At 46.4% G+C, this 13,487-nt stretch overlaps 1 protein-coding gene across 2 annotated transcripts in view; it reads right to left on the minus strand.

The window, feature by feature from the left end:
- Positions 1-13,119, minus strand: part of DDX46 (DEAD-box helicase 46) — an 80,417-nt gene extending 67,298 nt beyond the window's left edge. For both annotated transcript variants that reach the window (XM_039469101.2, XM_039469098.2), the window contains exons 1-3: positions 12,932-13,119; positions 6,076-6,264; positions 1,117-1,260 (exon numbers count right to left, since the gene is read on the minus strand). In XM_039469101.2, the coding sequence (XP_039325035.1) occupies positions 1,117-1,260; positions 6,076-6,264; positions 12,932-12,948 (350 nt within the window). In that variant the 5' untranslated portion in view covers positions 12,949-13,119. The remainder of the gene's footprint in view (positions 1-1,116; positions 1,261-6,075; positions 6,265-12,931) is intronic.
- Positions 13,120-13,487: the final 368 nt, after the last annotated feature.

Raw genomic sequence — 13,487 nt, forward strand, 5'->3', positions numbered from 1 at the left:
AGATCACAAGGTCAAGAGATCGAGACCATCCTGGCCAACATGGTGAAACCTCATCTCTAAAATAAAAAAGAAAAAGAAAAAAGATAAAAAGAACACATAAATCTAAACTACTTTTTTCCAGATGCCAATACAAGTGTAAAACTATAAAGAAATGAAGGAAATTACTAGCACAAAAGTCAGCAGCAGTTTCACCTAGGAGGTAGAAAGTAGACGAATGGCCGGCCGGGCATGGTGGCTCTTGCCTGTAATCCAAGCACTCTGGAAAGCCAAGGCGGGAGGATCACCTGAGGTCGGGAGTTCAAGATCAGCCTGACCAACATCGTGAAACCTCATCTTTAAAAAAAAAAGAGAGAGAGAAGAGAAATGGAGGACTTACGGAATACTAATGTTTTCTTTCTTGACTTTGACGGTGAGCATATGATGTTTATTTTATAATTACTTAATAGACTACATGTTTATATTTTGCTCATGTTTTCTGAATTTATATTTTGTGTGTTTTTAACTGAAATAGAACATCCAGAATGGGCAGAGTAGCTCACACCTATAATCCTAGGACATTTGGCGGCCTAGGTGAAAAGATCATTTAAGCCTCCAAGTTTGAGGTTAGTGAGCTATGTTCCCGCCACTTCACTCCAGCTTAGGCAACAGAGTGAGACCCCGTCTGAAAAGAAAACAGCGTTACTACAAAGATGTTTATAAAATATATTTCTGATCAACAGTATGTATTAAATAAGAATACAATGTATTGAATGTTAAACTGACAGAATCTAGTATTTTCCAGATTATTATTATTATTATTTTAATAAAGATGGGGTTTCACCATGACAGCCAGGCTGGTCTTGGAACTTCTGACCTCAGGTGATCCACCCACCTTGGCCTCCCAAAGTGCTAGGATTACAGGCATGAGCCACCGCGCCCAGCCCAGATGAACTATAAACTTTATAAGCTGATAAAACACTGCCAACAGTTCATGGTAGAAGCCAAATGCAGTTAATTCTCTATGAATATAAATTTAAAGAAAAAAAGAAAAAAAAGAAAGGCATAGAGAAGGGAAGCAGTCCCAAAGCTGCATGATAGATAATCTGCATGACAGATGCAGCCCAATGATAACATTACCTATTTTCAGTTTTCTTGCTTTTATTGCCAGGACTGGAGGATCGGGATCGCCGGCCCCGGCTTCTACTCCTTGAGCGTCTCCTGTCTCTACTTCGAGATCTTCTTCGCTCCCGGCTTCTCTCTCTCTCTCTACTTCTGGAACGCCTAAAAGGGGTACACTTTTCATTTATTCTATGACCAAATGGATCTACTATTTCAGATTAGGATTGAAAGAATCTTAATTACTATCATTATTAAAGGCAGAGGTCTCAATTAACTATCAAATCAGCAAAACAGAAAACAAGTAAAGCCGATTCTTACAAGCATTCAATGAAAAAACAAGAATACTAATTTCTTTTTTTTTTTTTTTTTTTTTTTTGAGACGGAGTTTCGCTCTTGTTACCCAGGCTGGAGTGCAATGGCGCGATCTCGGCTCACCGCAACCTCCGCCTCCTGGGTTCAGGCAATTCTCCTGCCTCAGCCTCCGGAGTAGCTGGGATTACAGGCGCGCGCCACCATGCCCAGCTAATTTTTTGCACCCTTTTAGTAGAGACGGGGTTTCACCATGTTGACCAGGATGGTCTCGATCTCTCAACCTCGTGATCCACCCGCCTCGGCCTCCCAAAGTGCTGGGATTACAGGCTTGAGCCACCGCGCCCGGCTTAATTTCTTTTTTTTTGAGAGAAAGTCTCACTCCTGTTGCCCAGGCTGGAGTACAGTGGCATGATCGAGGCTTACTGCAAACTCTACCTTCTGAGTTCAAGCGATTTCCTGCCTCAACCTCCTCAGTAGCTGGGATTACAGATGTGCACCACCATGCCCGGTTAATTTTTGTATTTTTAGTAGAGGCGGGGTTTTGACACGTTGGCCAGGCTGGTCTTGAACTCCTGACCTCAAGTGATCTGCCCGCCTTGGCCTCCCAAAGTGCTGGGATTACAGGTGTGAGCCACTATGCCAGGCCAGAGAATACTAATTTCATAAAGATGTTTGCAGGCTGAGCGCAGTCCACTCAGTGAGTATTTTCCCCAAGTCCTAAGTAACATCAGTACTCCAATGTCTGAAAAGGACAAAGTTAAATTCTTTCTGTGATCCATTCACAACACAACCTTGTTTCCCTTTCCTATTTTAAAGAGAAACTGGGCAAGGTACAGAATCTCATATCTGCAGTCCCAGCCCTTTGGAAGGCCACTAGCAACACAGTTAAGATTCCCATCTTGGCTGGTCATGGTGGCGTATGCCTGTAATCCCAGCACTTTGGGAGTCTGAGGCCAGTGGATCACCTGAGGTCAGGAGTTCGAGACCAGCCTGCCCACCACGGCGAAACCCTATCTCTACTAAAAATACAAAAAATTAGATGGGCATGGTGGTGGGCGCCTGTAATCCCAGCTACTTGAGAGGCTGAGGCAGGAGAACTGCTTGAATTGGGGACAAAGAGGCTGCAGTGAGCCGAGATCACACCACTGCACTCCAGCCTGGGCGACAAGAACAAAACTCCATCTCAAAAAAAAAAAGACCCCCATCTCTATGAAAAGCTTTTCTTTTTTTTTTTTTTTTTTTTTTTTTTTGAGATGGAGTTTTGCTCTTGTTACCCAGGCTGGAGTGCAATGGCGCGATCTTGGCTCACCGCAACCTCCGCCTCCTGGGTTCAGGCAATTCTCCTGCCTCAGCCTCCTGAGTAGCTGGGATTACAGGCATGTGCCACCATGCCCAGCTAATTTTTTGCATTTTTAGTAGAGACGGGGTTTCACCATGTTGACCAGGATGGTCTCGATTTCTCGACCTCGTGACCCACCCGCCTCGGCCTCCCAAAGTGCTGGGGTTACAGGCTTGAGCCACCGCGCCCGGCCTGAAAAGCTTTTCTTAATTGGGTGTGGTGTGCATGAAAGACTATTTTCCTTTTTTCTGTTTTGAGATAAGAGTCCTGATCTGTCGCCCAGGCTGGAGCACAGTGGCGCCATCTCGGCTCACTGAAATTCTGTCTCCCGGGTTCAAGCAAGTCTTTTGCCTCAGCCTCCTGAGCAGCTAGGAATACAGGCATGCACTAACATGCCAGCTTTTTATTTTATTTTTTTGAGATGGACTTTCACTCGTTGCCTAGGCTGGAGTGCAATGGCACAATCTCAGCTCACCGCAACCTCCGTCTCCTGGGTTCAAGCAATTCTCCTGCCTCAGCCTCCTGAGTAACTAGGATTACAGGCATGCACCACCACACCCAGCTAATTCTTTTTTTATTTTTAGTACATATGGGGATTCTCCATGTTGGTCAGGCTGGAATCAAATTCCCGACCTCAAGTGATCTACCCACTTCAGCCTCCCAAAGTGCTGGGATTACAGGCGTGAGCCACTGTGTCTGGCCAATTTTTGTATTTTTAGTAGAGACGTGATTTCGTCATGTTGGCCAGACTGGTCTCAAACTCCTGACCCCAAATGATCTGCTTGCCTCTGCCTCCCTATGTGCTGGATTACGGCATCAGCCACTGCGTCTGGCTGACTATTTTCATTTAAAGACTATTTTTCAGCTAGGTGCAGTGGCTCATTCCTGTAATCCCACACTTTGGGAGGCGGAGGCAGGTGGATCATTTCAGGTCAGCAGTTTGAGACCATCCTGGCCAACATGGTGAAATCCCGTCTCTACTAAAAAACAAAAAACAAAAACAATTAGCCAAGTGTGGTGACACATGCCTGTAGTCCCAGTTACTCAGGAGGCTGAGGCAAAAGAACTGCTTTAACCCAGGAGACAGGCTGAAAGAGACAAGATTGCGCCACCAATGCATTCCAGCTTGGGTAACAGAGTAAGCCTCTCTCAGAAAAAATAAAATAAAATCAAAACAAAATAAAGACTGTTTTTCACCTGGAGAAAAGGTTATGGCTGCTTGGCTAGTGCCAAGGAAGTAATAGAGAAAACAAAAAATAAGCCGGGCACGGTGTCTCACACCTGTAATCCTAGCAGCACTCTGGGAAGCCGAGGCAGGCAGATCACAAGGTCAGGAGTTCGAGAACAGCCTGACCAACATGGTGAAACCCCATCTCTACTAAAAATACAAAAATTAGCCAGGTGTGGTGGCACACACCTGTAATCCCAGCTACTCAGGAGGCTGAGGCAGAAGAATCACTTCAACCCGGGAGGTAGATGTTGCAGTGAGCTGAGATCAAGCCACTGCACTCTAGCCTGGGCAACAGAGCAAGACTCTGTCTCAAAAAAAAAAAAAAAAAAAAAAAATGAAGCCTGGGCACAGTGGCTCACACCTGTAATCCCAACACTTTGTGAGGCTGAGATGGGTGGATCACTTGAGGTCAGGAGTTCAAGATCAGCCTGGCCAACATGGTGAAACCTTGTCACTATTAAAAATACAAAAATTGCTGGGCGCGGTGGTTCATGCCTGTAATCCCAGCGCTTTGGGAGGTCGAGGCCGGTGGATCACGAGGTCAAGAGATCGAGACCATCCTGGTCAACATGGTGAAACCCCGCCTCTACTAAAAATACAAAAAAATTAGCTGGGTATGGTGGCACATGCCTGTAATCCCAGCTACTCAGGAGGCTGAGGCAGGAGAATTGCCTGAACCCAGGAGGTGGAGGTTGCGGTGAGCCCAGATCGTGCCGTTGCACTCCAGCCTGGGTGACGAGAGCGAAACTCCGTCTCAAAAAAAAAAAAAATTAGCCAGGTGTCGTGGTGCATGGTTATAATCCCAGCTACTCAAGAAGCTGAGGCATGAGAATCACTTGAAACCAGGAGGCAGAGGTTGCAGTGAGCTGATAACGTGCCACTGCACTCCAGTGTAGGTGACAGAGTGAGAATCTGTCTGAAAAAAAAAAATTAAAATTAGAAGAAAAAAAGATTAAGATGCTCTTTAGTTTAAATCTATGACAGCTCATTAAAACAGTTTAAAGGGCTTGGAGAAGGTCTGCTCTGTTTCCTTATTCCATCTGCTTTAGGAGGTACTCTAAACACACTGTTCAGCAAAAGGAAGAAAAGGGAAGGGAGAGAGAAAGAGTTGGAGAAAGAGAGAGAGAGGAGAGAAAGGAGAGAGGGAAGGACAAAGGGAGGGAGGGAAGGATGAAGGGAGGGAGGAAAGGAGGGAGAGAGGGAGGAAATTTTTGCAAATTTCAACGAGGCCAAAAAAAAAAAAAAAAAAAGGAAAGGAAAATAAACACCTTGGTCAGCTCTCCTGGAACAGAATTGGAATAGAAACCCCCTGAATATAACTTATTACTTTACTTTTTACTTCATTTTGTACCTCCCTCAGAGGGCTTCAAGGACTATCTTTGGGTTACAGGAAATACAGCCTAAAGTTTCCAAACTAAAAATACTGTTTGATGGCCAGACATGGCGGCTCATGCCTGTAATCCCAATACTTTGGGAGGCCAAGAGATCGAGAGCAGCCTGGCCAACATAGTAAAACCCCGTCTCTTCTAAAAACATAAAAATTAGCCAAGTGTGATGATGCACATCTGTAATTCCAGCTACTTGGGAGGCTTAGGCACGATAATTGCTTGAACCTAGTAGGTAGAGGTTACAGTGAGCTCATACCACTGCACTCCAGTTTGGGCAACAGAGTAAGACTCCGTTTCAAAAAAGAAAAAAATAATAAAATAGGTTAGGTGTAGGTGCAGTGGCTCATGCCTGTAATCCCAGTACTTTGGGAGGCCGAGGTGGGCAGATCTCGAGGTCAAGAGATCAAGACCATCCTGGCCAACATGGTGAAACCCTGTCTCTACTAAAAAATACAAAAATTAGCTGGGCATGGTAGCATGCGCCTGTAGTCCCAGCTACTAGGGAGGCTGAGGCACAAGAATTGCTTGAACCCAAGAGGCGGCGATTGCAGTGAGTCAAGATTGTGCCACTGTACTCCAGCCTGGTGCCTGGAGAGACAGAGCAAGACTCTGTCTCAAAAAAAAAAAACGCGCACTGTTGAAGAAGCTGCTACAGCTGAGAAGGCCCAATTTATCACTGGTCCTTTGGAGATTAATTAATATCTTACCTTAGACGCTTCCTGTCCCTTGACCGAGATCTTCTTTTATCCCTGCTACGAGACCTCTCTCTCCTCCTATCTCTATCTCTACTTCTAGATCGTCTGTCATCTCCACGTTTACTTCTTTTGTCTGAGGGCGAGCGACTCCTAGACCGGCTTCCAGAGCGTCCCCGTGATGCTGATCGTTTTCGATAGTGACTACAACAATAAGTCAAAGATTAAGTTCAGCAAAGACAGCTTCTATTATATTTTATTACATTTTTTCCAAAAATAATTTCAGCAGACAAATTTCACACTCAAAGGATTTTCTACAAACTTTTCTAAAATTAAGAGAGAAAAAAAATGAACCCTTCTGCTTCAGCACAAGCACATGTAGAGGTGGAAAATCTGTCTTGAAAGAGAAGCAAGCACAGTGAACAAAACAGAAGAAGGTCCTGCCTTTGAGCTCCAAGCAGCTTATATTCTGGTAAAGGAAAAGACAACAGACAAGTGAAGAAACAAATACTGTATATAGTTTGTTTATAGACAATATAAATATGACATTTTGTTACAGAGGCTTGAAGGAAATAAAGGAGCTATATAGACATACAGGAAATTTTCCACACAAAAGGCACAAGTGTGAAGTCTGTAAAGAGGAAGCTTGACTGGTGCATTCAAGGAACAGCAAGGATGCCAGTTGCGGCTAGCGATGAAAGAGCAACAGAGTGTGCCATAAGATGAGGTCAGAAAAACAGCAGGACGGCCAAATCCAGAGGGCCTTACTGGCCATTATATAAGGACTCTGTCTTTTAAACTAAGATGAAAATCTACTGGAAGACTTTAAGCAGAAGAGTGACATAACTTCACTAATGTCTTTATTTTTATTTTTAGAAACAGGCCAGCCATGTGCGGTGGCTCACGCCTGTAATCCCAACATTTGGGAGGCCGAGGCAGGTGGTTCACCTGAGGTCAGGAGTTCAAGACCAGCTTGGCCAGCATGGTGAAACCTACTATTTTTAGGTCTCTACTAAAAATACAAAAAATTGGCTGGGCATGGTGGCACGCACCTGTAATCCCAGCTACTCAGGAGGCTGGGGCAGGAGAATTGCTTGAACTGGGGAGGCAGAGGTTGGAGTGAACTGAGATCGCGCCACTACACTCCAGTCTGGGTGACAGAGTAAAACTCCGTCTCAAAAACAAGAAAAAGGAAAAAGAAACAGGCCTTACTCTGTTACCCAGGCTGGAGTGCAGTGGTGTAATCACAGTTCACTGCAACTTAAACCCTCCAGGGCTCAAGTAATCCTTCCCCTTCAGCCTTCCAAGAAGCTGGAACTACAGGCATGCCCACATTCAGCTAATTTTCATTTGTTTATGTATTTATTTATTTATTTTTTTTTTTGAGACAGAGTCCCACTCTGTTGCCCAGGCTGGAGTATAGTGGTACAATCTCGGCTTCTGCCTCCCGGTCAAGCAATTCTGCCTCAGCCTCCCAAGCAGCTGGGATTACAGGCCTATGCTACCACACCCCACTAATTTTGTTTTTTAGTTTTTGTTTGTTTGTTTTGAAACAGAATCTCTCTCTCTCGTTGCCCAGGCTAGAGGGCAATGGTGTTATCTCCGCTCACTGCAACCTCTACCTCCTGGTTCAAGCAATTCTCCTGCCTCACTTACCGAATAGCTGGGATTACAGGCACCCACCAATACGCCCCACTAATTTTTTTTTTGTATTTTTAGTAGAGACAGGGTTTCACCATGTTGGCCAGGCTAGTCTGTCACTCCTGACCTCAGGTGATCTGCCCACCTTGGCCTCCCAGAGTGCTAGGATTACAGGCGTGAACCACTGTGCCCAGCCTAATTTTGTATTTTTAGTAGAGACGGAGTTTCACCATGTTGGTCAGGCTGCTCTCGAACTCCTGACCTCAGGTTATCTACCACGTCAGCCTCCCAAAGCATTGGGATTACAGGCATGAGCCACTGTGCCCAGACTTTTTATTATTATTATTATTTTTTTTTTTTTTTTTGAGACGGAGTTTCGCTCTTGTTACCCAGGCTGGAGTGCAATGGCGCGATCTTGGCTCATCGCAACCTCCGCCTCCTGGGTTCAGGCAATTCTCCTGCCTCAGCCTCCTGAGTAGCTGGGATTACAGGCATGCACCACCATGCCCAGCTAATTTTTTTGTATTTCTAGTAGAGACGGGGTTTCACCATGTTGACCAGGATGGTCTCGATCTCTTGACCTCGTGATCCACCCGCCTCGGCCTCCCAAAGTGCTGGGACCACAGGCGTGAGCCACCGTGCCCGGCCGACTTTTTATTATTTTTTAAATGTCTTTCTTGAGACAAAGTCTTGCTCTGTCGCCCAGTCTGGAATAGAATGGCTCGATCACCACTCATTGTAGCCTCGACCTGTTGGGTCCCAGCAATCCTTCCACCTCAACCTCCAGAGCAGCTGAGACCAAAGGCACACACCACCATGCCTATCTTTTTTTTTTTTTTTTTGGTAGAGACGGTGTCTTGCTATGTTGCTCAGGATTATCTCAATCTCCCAGGTTCAAGCAATCCTCCCACCCCAGCCTCCCAAGTAGCTGGGACCAAAAGTGTGTGCCACTATGCCCACCTATTTTTCTTTTCTTTTTTTTTTTTGTAGAGATAGAGTCTTGCTATGTTGCTCAGGATGGTCTTGAACTCCTGAGCAAAAGCAATCCTCCCACTTCAGCCTCCCAAAATGCTGGGGTTACAGGCGTGAGCCACCACACCTGGCCTAATTTTTTTTTTTTTTTTTTTTTTTTTGAGACGAAGTTTCGCTCTTGTTACCCAGGTTGGAGTGCAATGGCGCAGTCTCGGCTCACCACAACCTCTGCCTCCTGGGTTCAGGCAGTTCTCCTGCCTCAGCCTCCTGAGTAGCTGGGATTACAGGCATGCGCCACCATGCCCAGCTAATTTTTTGTATTTTTAGTAGACCTAGTATTTGTAAAGTATCATTCTGGCTGCTGAGAGAAGAACAAACCAAACAAAGCGGGGCAAGGACAAAAGGAAAAAGAATAGGTAGGATAAGCAAAGACCAGCACTACAGCAATCATCCAGGCAAGAGATAGTGGTGGCATTGATCAAAATGGCAGGTGGAGGCTGGGCAGTGGGGCTCACGCCTGTAATCCCAGTGCTTTGGGAGGCCAAGGTGGGCAATCACGAGGTCAGGAGTTCAAGACCAGCCTAACCAACATGGTGAAACCCCATCTCTACTAAAAATACAAAAAATTAGTGAGGTGTGGTGGCGCGTGCCTGTAATCCAAGCTACTCAGGAGGCTGAGGCAGGAGAATCGCTTGAACCCAGAAAGTGGAGGTTGCAGTGAGCCGAGACTGGGCAACTGTACTCCAGCCTGGGCAACAGAGCAAGACTCTGTCTCCAAAAAAAAAAAAAAGGCAGGTGGAAAGACGCTGAGAAGGGTCAAAATCTGGATATCTTGAAGCTAGCACTGATGGGATTTAATGATGAATTAAATGTCAAATGTGACAGCAAGAGAGAAATCACTTGAAGATACCTGACCAAGTAAGAAGAATGAAGTTGCCATCTACTAAGATGGGAAGACTGAGAGAGGAACAGATCTGGGGAGGTGGATCAGAATATTAGGTATCCAAGTGGAGATATATAGTATATAGTTGAAATATTAGTCTGGAGTTCAAGGAAGAGGTTTCTCTAGAAATATAAACTGAAGTCATTAGTGTACAAAGGCTATTTAAAGCTATAAACCTGGATGGGCATGGTGCTCACGCCTGTAATCCTAGCACTTTGGGAGGCCAAGGTAGGGTGGATCACCTGAGGTAAGGAGTTCAAGACCAGCCTGGCCATCATGGTGAAACCCCATCTTTTAAAAAAAAAAAAAAAAAAAGCTATAAACCTAAATAAGATTGTTAGGAGATGAATGCTCCTCATTATCTTTCAAGCATCTCAAGTTCAACTTGTAGAAACCCAAACTTATTACTTTTCCCTCCCCAAACCATTAATCATACCAACTTCTGGTCACTAGGCTCAAAACATTAGTTATCATCAATATTTTTCTCTTGCCTCATTTGATACAATAAATGAAATATGAAACAGCTGGGCACAGAGGCTCATGCCTGTAACTGCAGCACTTTGGGAAGCCAAGGTGAGCAGATAGCTTGAGCGCAGGAGTTCAAGACCAGCCGGGACAACATGGTGAAACTCTGTCTCTACAAAAAATACAAAAATTAGCAGAATGTGGTGGCACATGCTTGTAGTTCCAGCTCCTTGGCAAGCTGACGTAAGAGGACCTCTTGAACTCAGGAAGCTCAGGTGGCACTGAGTCAAGATTGCTTCAATCCACTCCAGCCTGGGCGACAGAGCAAGACTCTGTCTCTGTCTCAAAAACAAAAAACAAAAACCCACCAAGTAATACCAATTTCACCTCTGTAATCTCCTTCACATTGTATTACCTCCACAGAGTTCCAACGGTCACTATTCTATATCAGACATTTCTACCTAGGACATTCTTAAAGACTTGTGGTCGGGCCGGGCGCGGTGGCTCACACCTGTAATCCCAGCACTTTGGGAGGCCGAGGTGGGTGGATCATGAGGTCAAGAGATCAAGACCCTCCTGGCCAACATAGTTGAACCTCATCTCTACTAAAAATACAAAAAATTAGCTGGGCATGGTGGCGCATGCCTGTAATCCCAGCTACTCAGGAGATTGAGGCAGGAGAACTGCCTGAACCCAGGAGGCAGAGGTTGCAGTGAGCCGAGATCGCATGCCTGGGTAACAAGAGCGAAACTCCGTCTCAAAACAAAAAACAAAAAACCCTTCATGAAACCTACTCATGTAGAAAAATTGGGCTTCTTAGCTATTTCTCTAACACCTTGCACCTTCCCACCTCTGAGCCTTTCATGATCCCCCTGAACAAACCTAGAGCACAGGCCATACACAGCAGAGAGGTAAAGAAGGCGGCTGAGGCCGGGCGCGGTGGCTCAGGCCTGTAATCCCAGCACTTTGGGTGGCCGAGGAGGGTGGATCACGAAGTCAAGAGATCGAGACCATCCTGGTCAGCATGGTGAAACCCCGTCTCTACTAAAAATACAAAAAATTAGCTAGGCATGGTGGCGCGTGCCTGTAATCCCAGCTACTCAGGAGGCTGAGGCAGGAGAACTGCCTGAGCCCAGGAGGCGGAGGTTGCGGTGAGCCGAGATCGCGCCATTGCACTCCAGCCTGGGTAACAAGAGCGAAACTCCATATCAAAAAAAAAAAAAAAGAAGAAGAAGAAGGCTGAAGGGCTAAGAATGGACCTTTTTGTGAAGGGCCTTGAAGTCTGTCACAGTTTAAATTTCATCTTGGAAGCAGCAGAAACCAATGCAGACTAAGTCAGGGGCATGACATGATCTTTTTTTTTTTTTTTTTTTTTTTTTTGAGGCGGAGTTTCGCTCTTGTTACCCAGGCTGGAGTGCAATGGCGCGATCTCGGCTCACCGCAACCTCCGCCTCCTGGGTTCAGGCAATTCTCCTGCCTCAGCTTCCTGAGTAGCTGGGATTACAGGCATGTGCTACCATGCCCAGCTAATTTTTTTTTTGTATTTTTAGTAGAGACGGGGTTTCACCATGTTGACCAGGACGGTCTCGATCTCTTGACCTTGTGATCCACCCACCTCGGCCTCCCAAAGTGCTGGGATTACAGGCTTGAGCCACCGCGCCCGGCCATGACATGATCTTATCTCTACTTCAGAAGTGTCACTGGCTGTAGTGTGAGGGATCTAACAATTGGGAGAGCAAGAGAGGAAGATAATCAATTAAGAGAAGAATCAACTTAAAATAGATGTAGTAGTCTGGACAGTAAATAATTAGGGCCTCAATTAATTCAGGGACAGCCAGAATGGGGAAAGGATGTAGAGCCTAACAGGCTGCGGGTAGTGAGAGAAGAATGACTCAAATAAGTATCACTTCCAAATTTCTGGTCCGGACAGCCTTCAGATTTAAAACACCGTCACAGGGATCTTCTGGAAAGAAATATTCTTTATCCTCATCCAGGTGATAATTATACGGTTCATATATGTGATAAATTTCATCAAGCTTTACCTTTACGTTTTGTCCATTTTCCTGGTTAATTATACCTCAACAAAGAACTGCTAGCATTAAAAACAAAAGCCTTCACTGTTTCTAGACATAAAATACATTTCGGTCACTGCTAAATACACAGAAAATACTCATTTTTCAGATTAAAAAAAACTCGAGGTTCCAAACAATCTTATCAACAACCTAAAGTTGTGATGAGATCTCACAGTTTTAGTAAGAGCTCACAGTCCACAACTTCAAAAGGACAGAAAAGGACGTAACAAAAGAAATACGAAACCTATTTGTGAAGTAAATGCCCACGCAACAAGTATTCATCGTAGCCCAGTAAAAAAAAAAGCCTAGTCGTCTACAGTGCTGCCGGCGCGGTAAAAACGTCTGCCCTCACGCTCCTTTCAAGTAACTTGGGAAAAGACCGCACGCGTACAAAGAACTAAAATACAGAATGATGGGAGTCGAGGCAACGCTGGAAACGCGAAGCAATAAGCAATCCAGCTGGGATCCCTTCTGACTGAAGTAATCAGGGTAGGCTCCGCTGAAGTGGCGGGATGTGGTGCCCAATCACTAACGTCCTGGAGATTGTTCCCGCTCCAGGGACTCCAACCCGCTGACGGTAGTGCAGGGAAACCGTCGCTAGCCCAAGCACAGCCATTCCCTCACCCGAGGCCCCCCAAGCCCCTCCAGTGCCCGCCGGGCAGCGCTGACCGCACATGGGGCCGCGCCAGGCCTGGCCCGGAGGCCACCTCAACTCCCGCCTCTTCTCACGACCCCAAGAAGCCGCTCGCCTGCTCGCCCGCTCGGCGCTCTGCCTCACCGTGACTCCCGACCCATGCTGCCGACCGCGGGAAAGCCGGTGCCCCTGAGGACCACGCGTAGGCGAACCGGACAAACAGGAGGTCTGCGCTGCCCTCAGTGCCGGGCAAAGACCAGCGCGAAGCGGCAGCAGCTGCAGCGGCGGCGACTATCCCAGCGCGGCCAACGAAAACAGGACGTACTGGCGCCGGCAGCCGAAGGAAGAGAAAAGCCGACCGGAAGCTGCCGCTCTTCCACAGCGCCGCCTCTCCCCTGGAGGGCGCATAGCGCCGGCCTCATCGAAAGGTGATGCCTTCGCCTGGTCTCCCCGACCCCCGAGCGAGGCCTGGCTGATTAGTGCGATGGAGGGTAGTGCCCCAGCCTCGCCGACCTAGGAGGGTATTTCCCGCCACAGCCAAAGAGGCGTGCTGGACAGGCTGATGTCTGCCTTAATCTGCGCTAAATAATGCGGCAACCTTGTCCATACACTGTCTTTGTACATGTATACATTCACTCATTTATTTATCTGTTGTCATATGCCAGGCTTGTGCCAGATCTTTGGGGGATCACAGTCTAGC

This window comes from Saimiri boliviensis, chromosome 1 (genome assembly GCF_048565385.1).
Source record: "Saimiri boliviensis isolate mSaiBol1 chromosome 1, mSaiBol1.pri, whole genome shotgun sequence".
Classification (NCBI taxonomy): Eukaryota; Metazoa; Chordata; class Mammalia; order Primates; family Cebidae; genus Saimiri; species Saimiri boliviensis.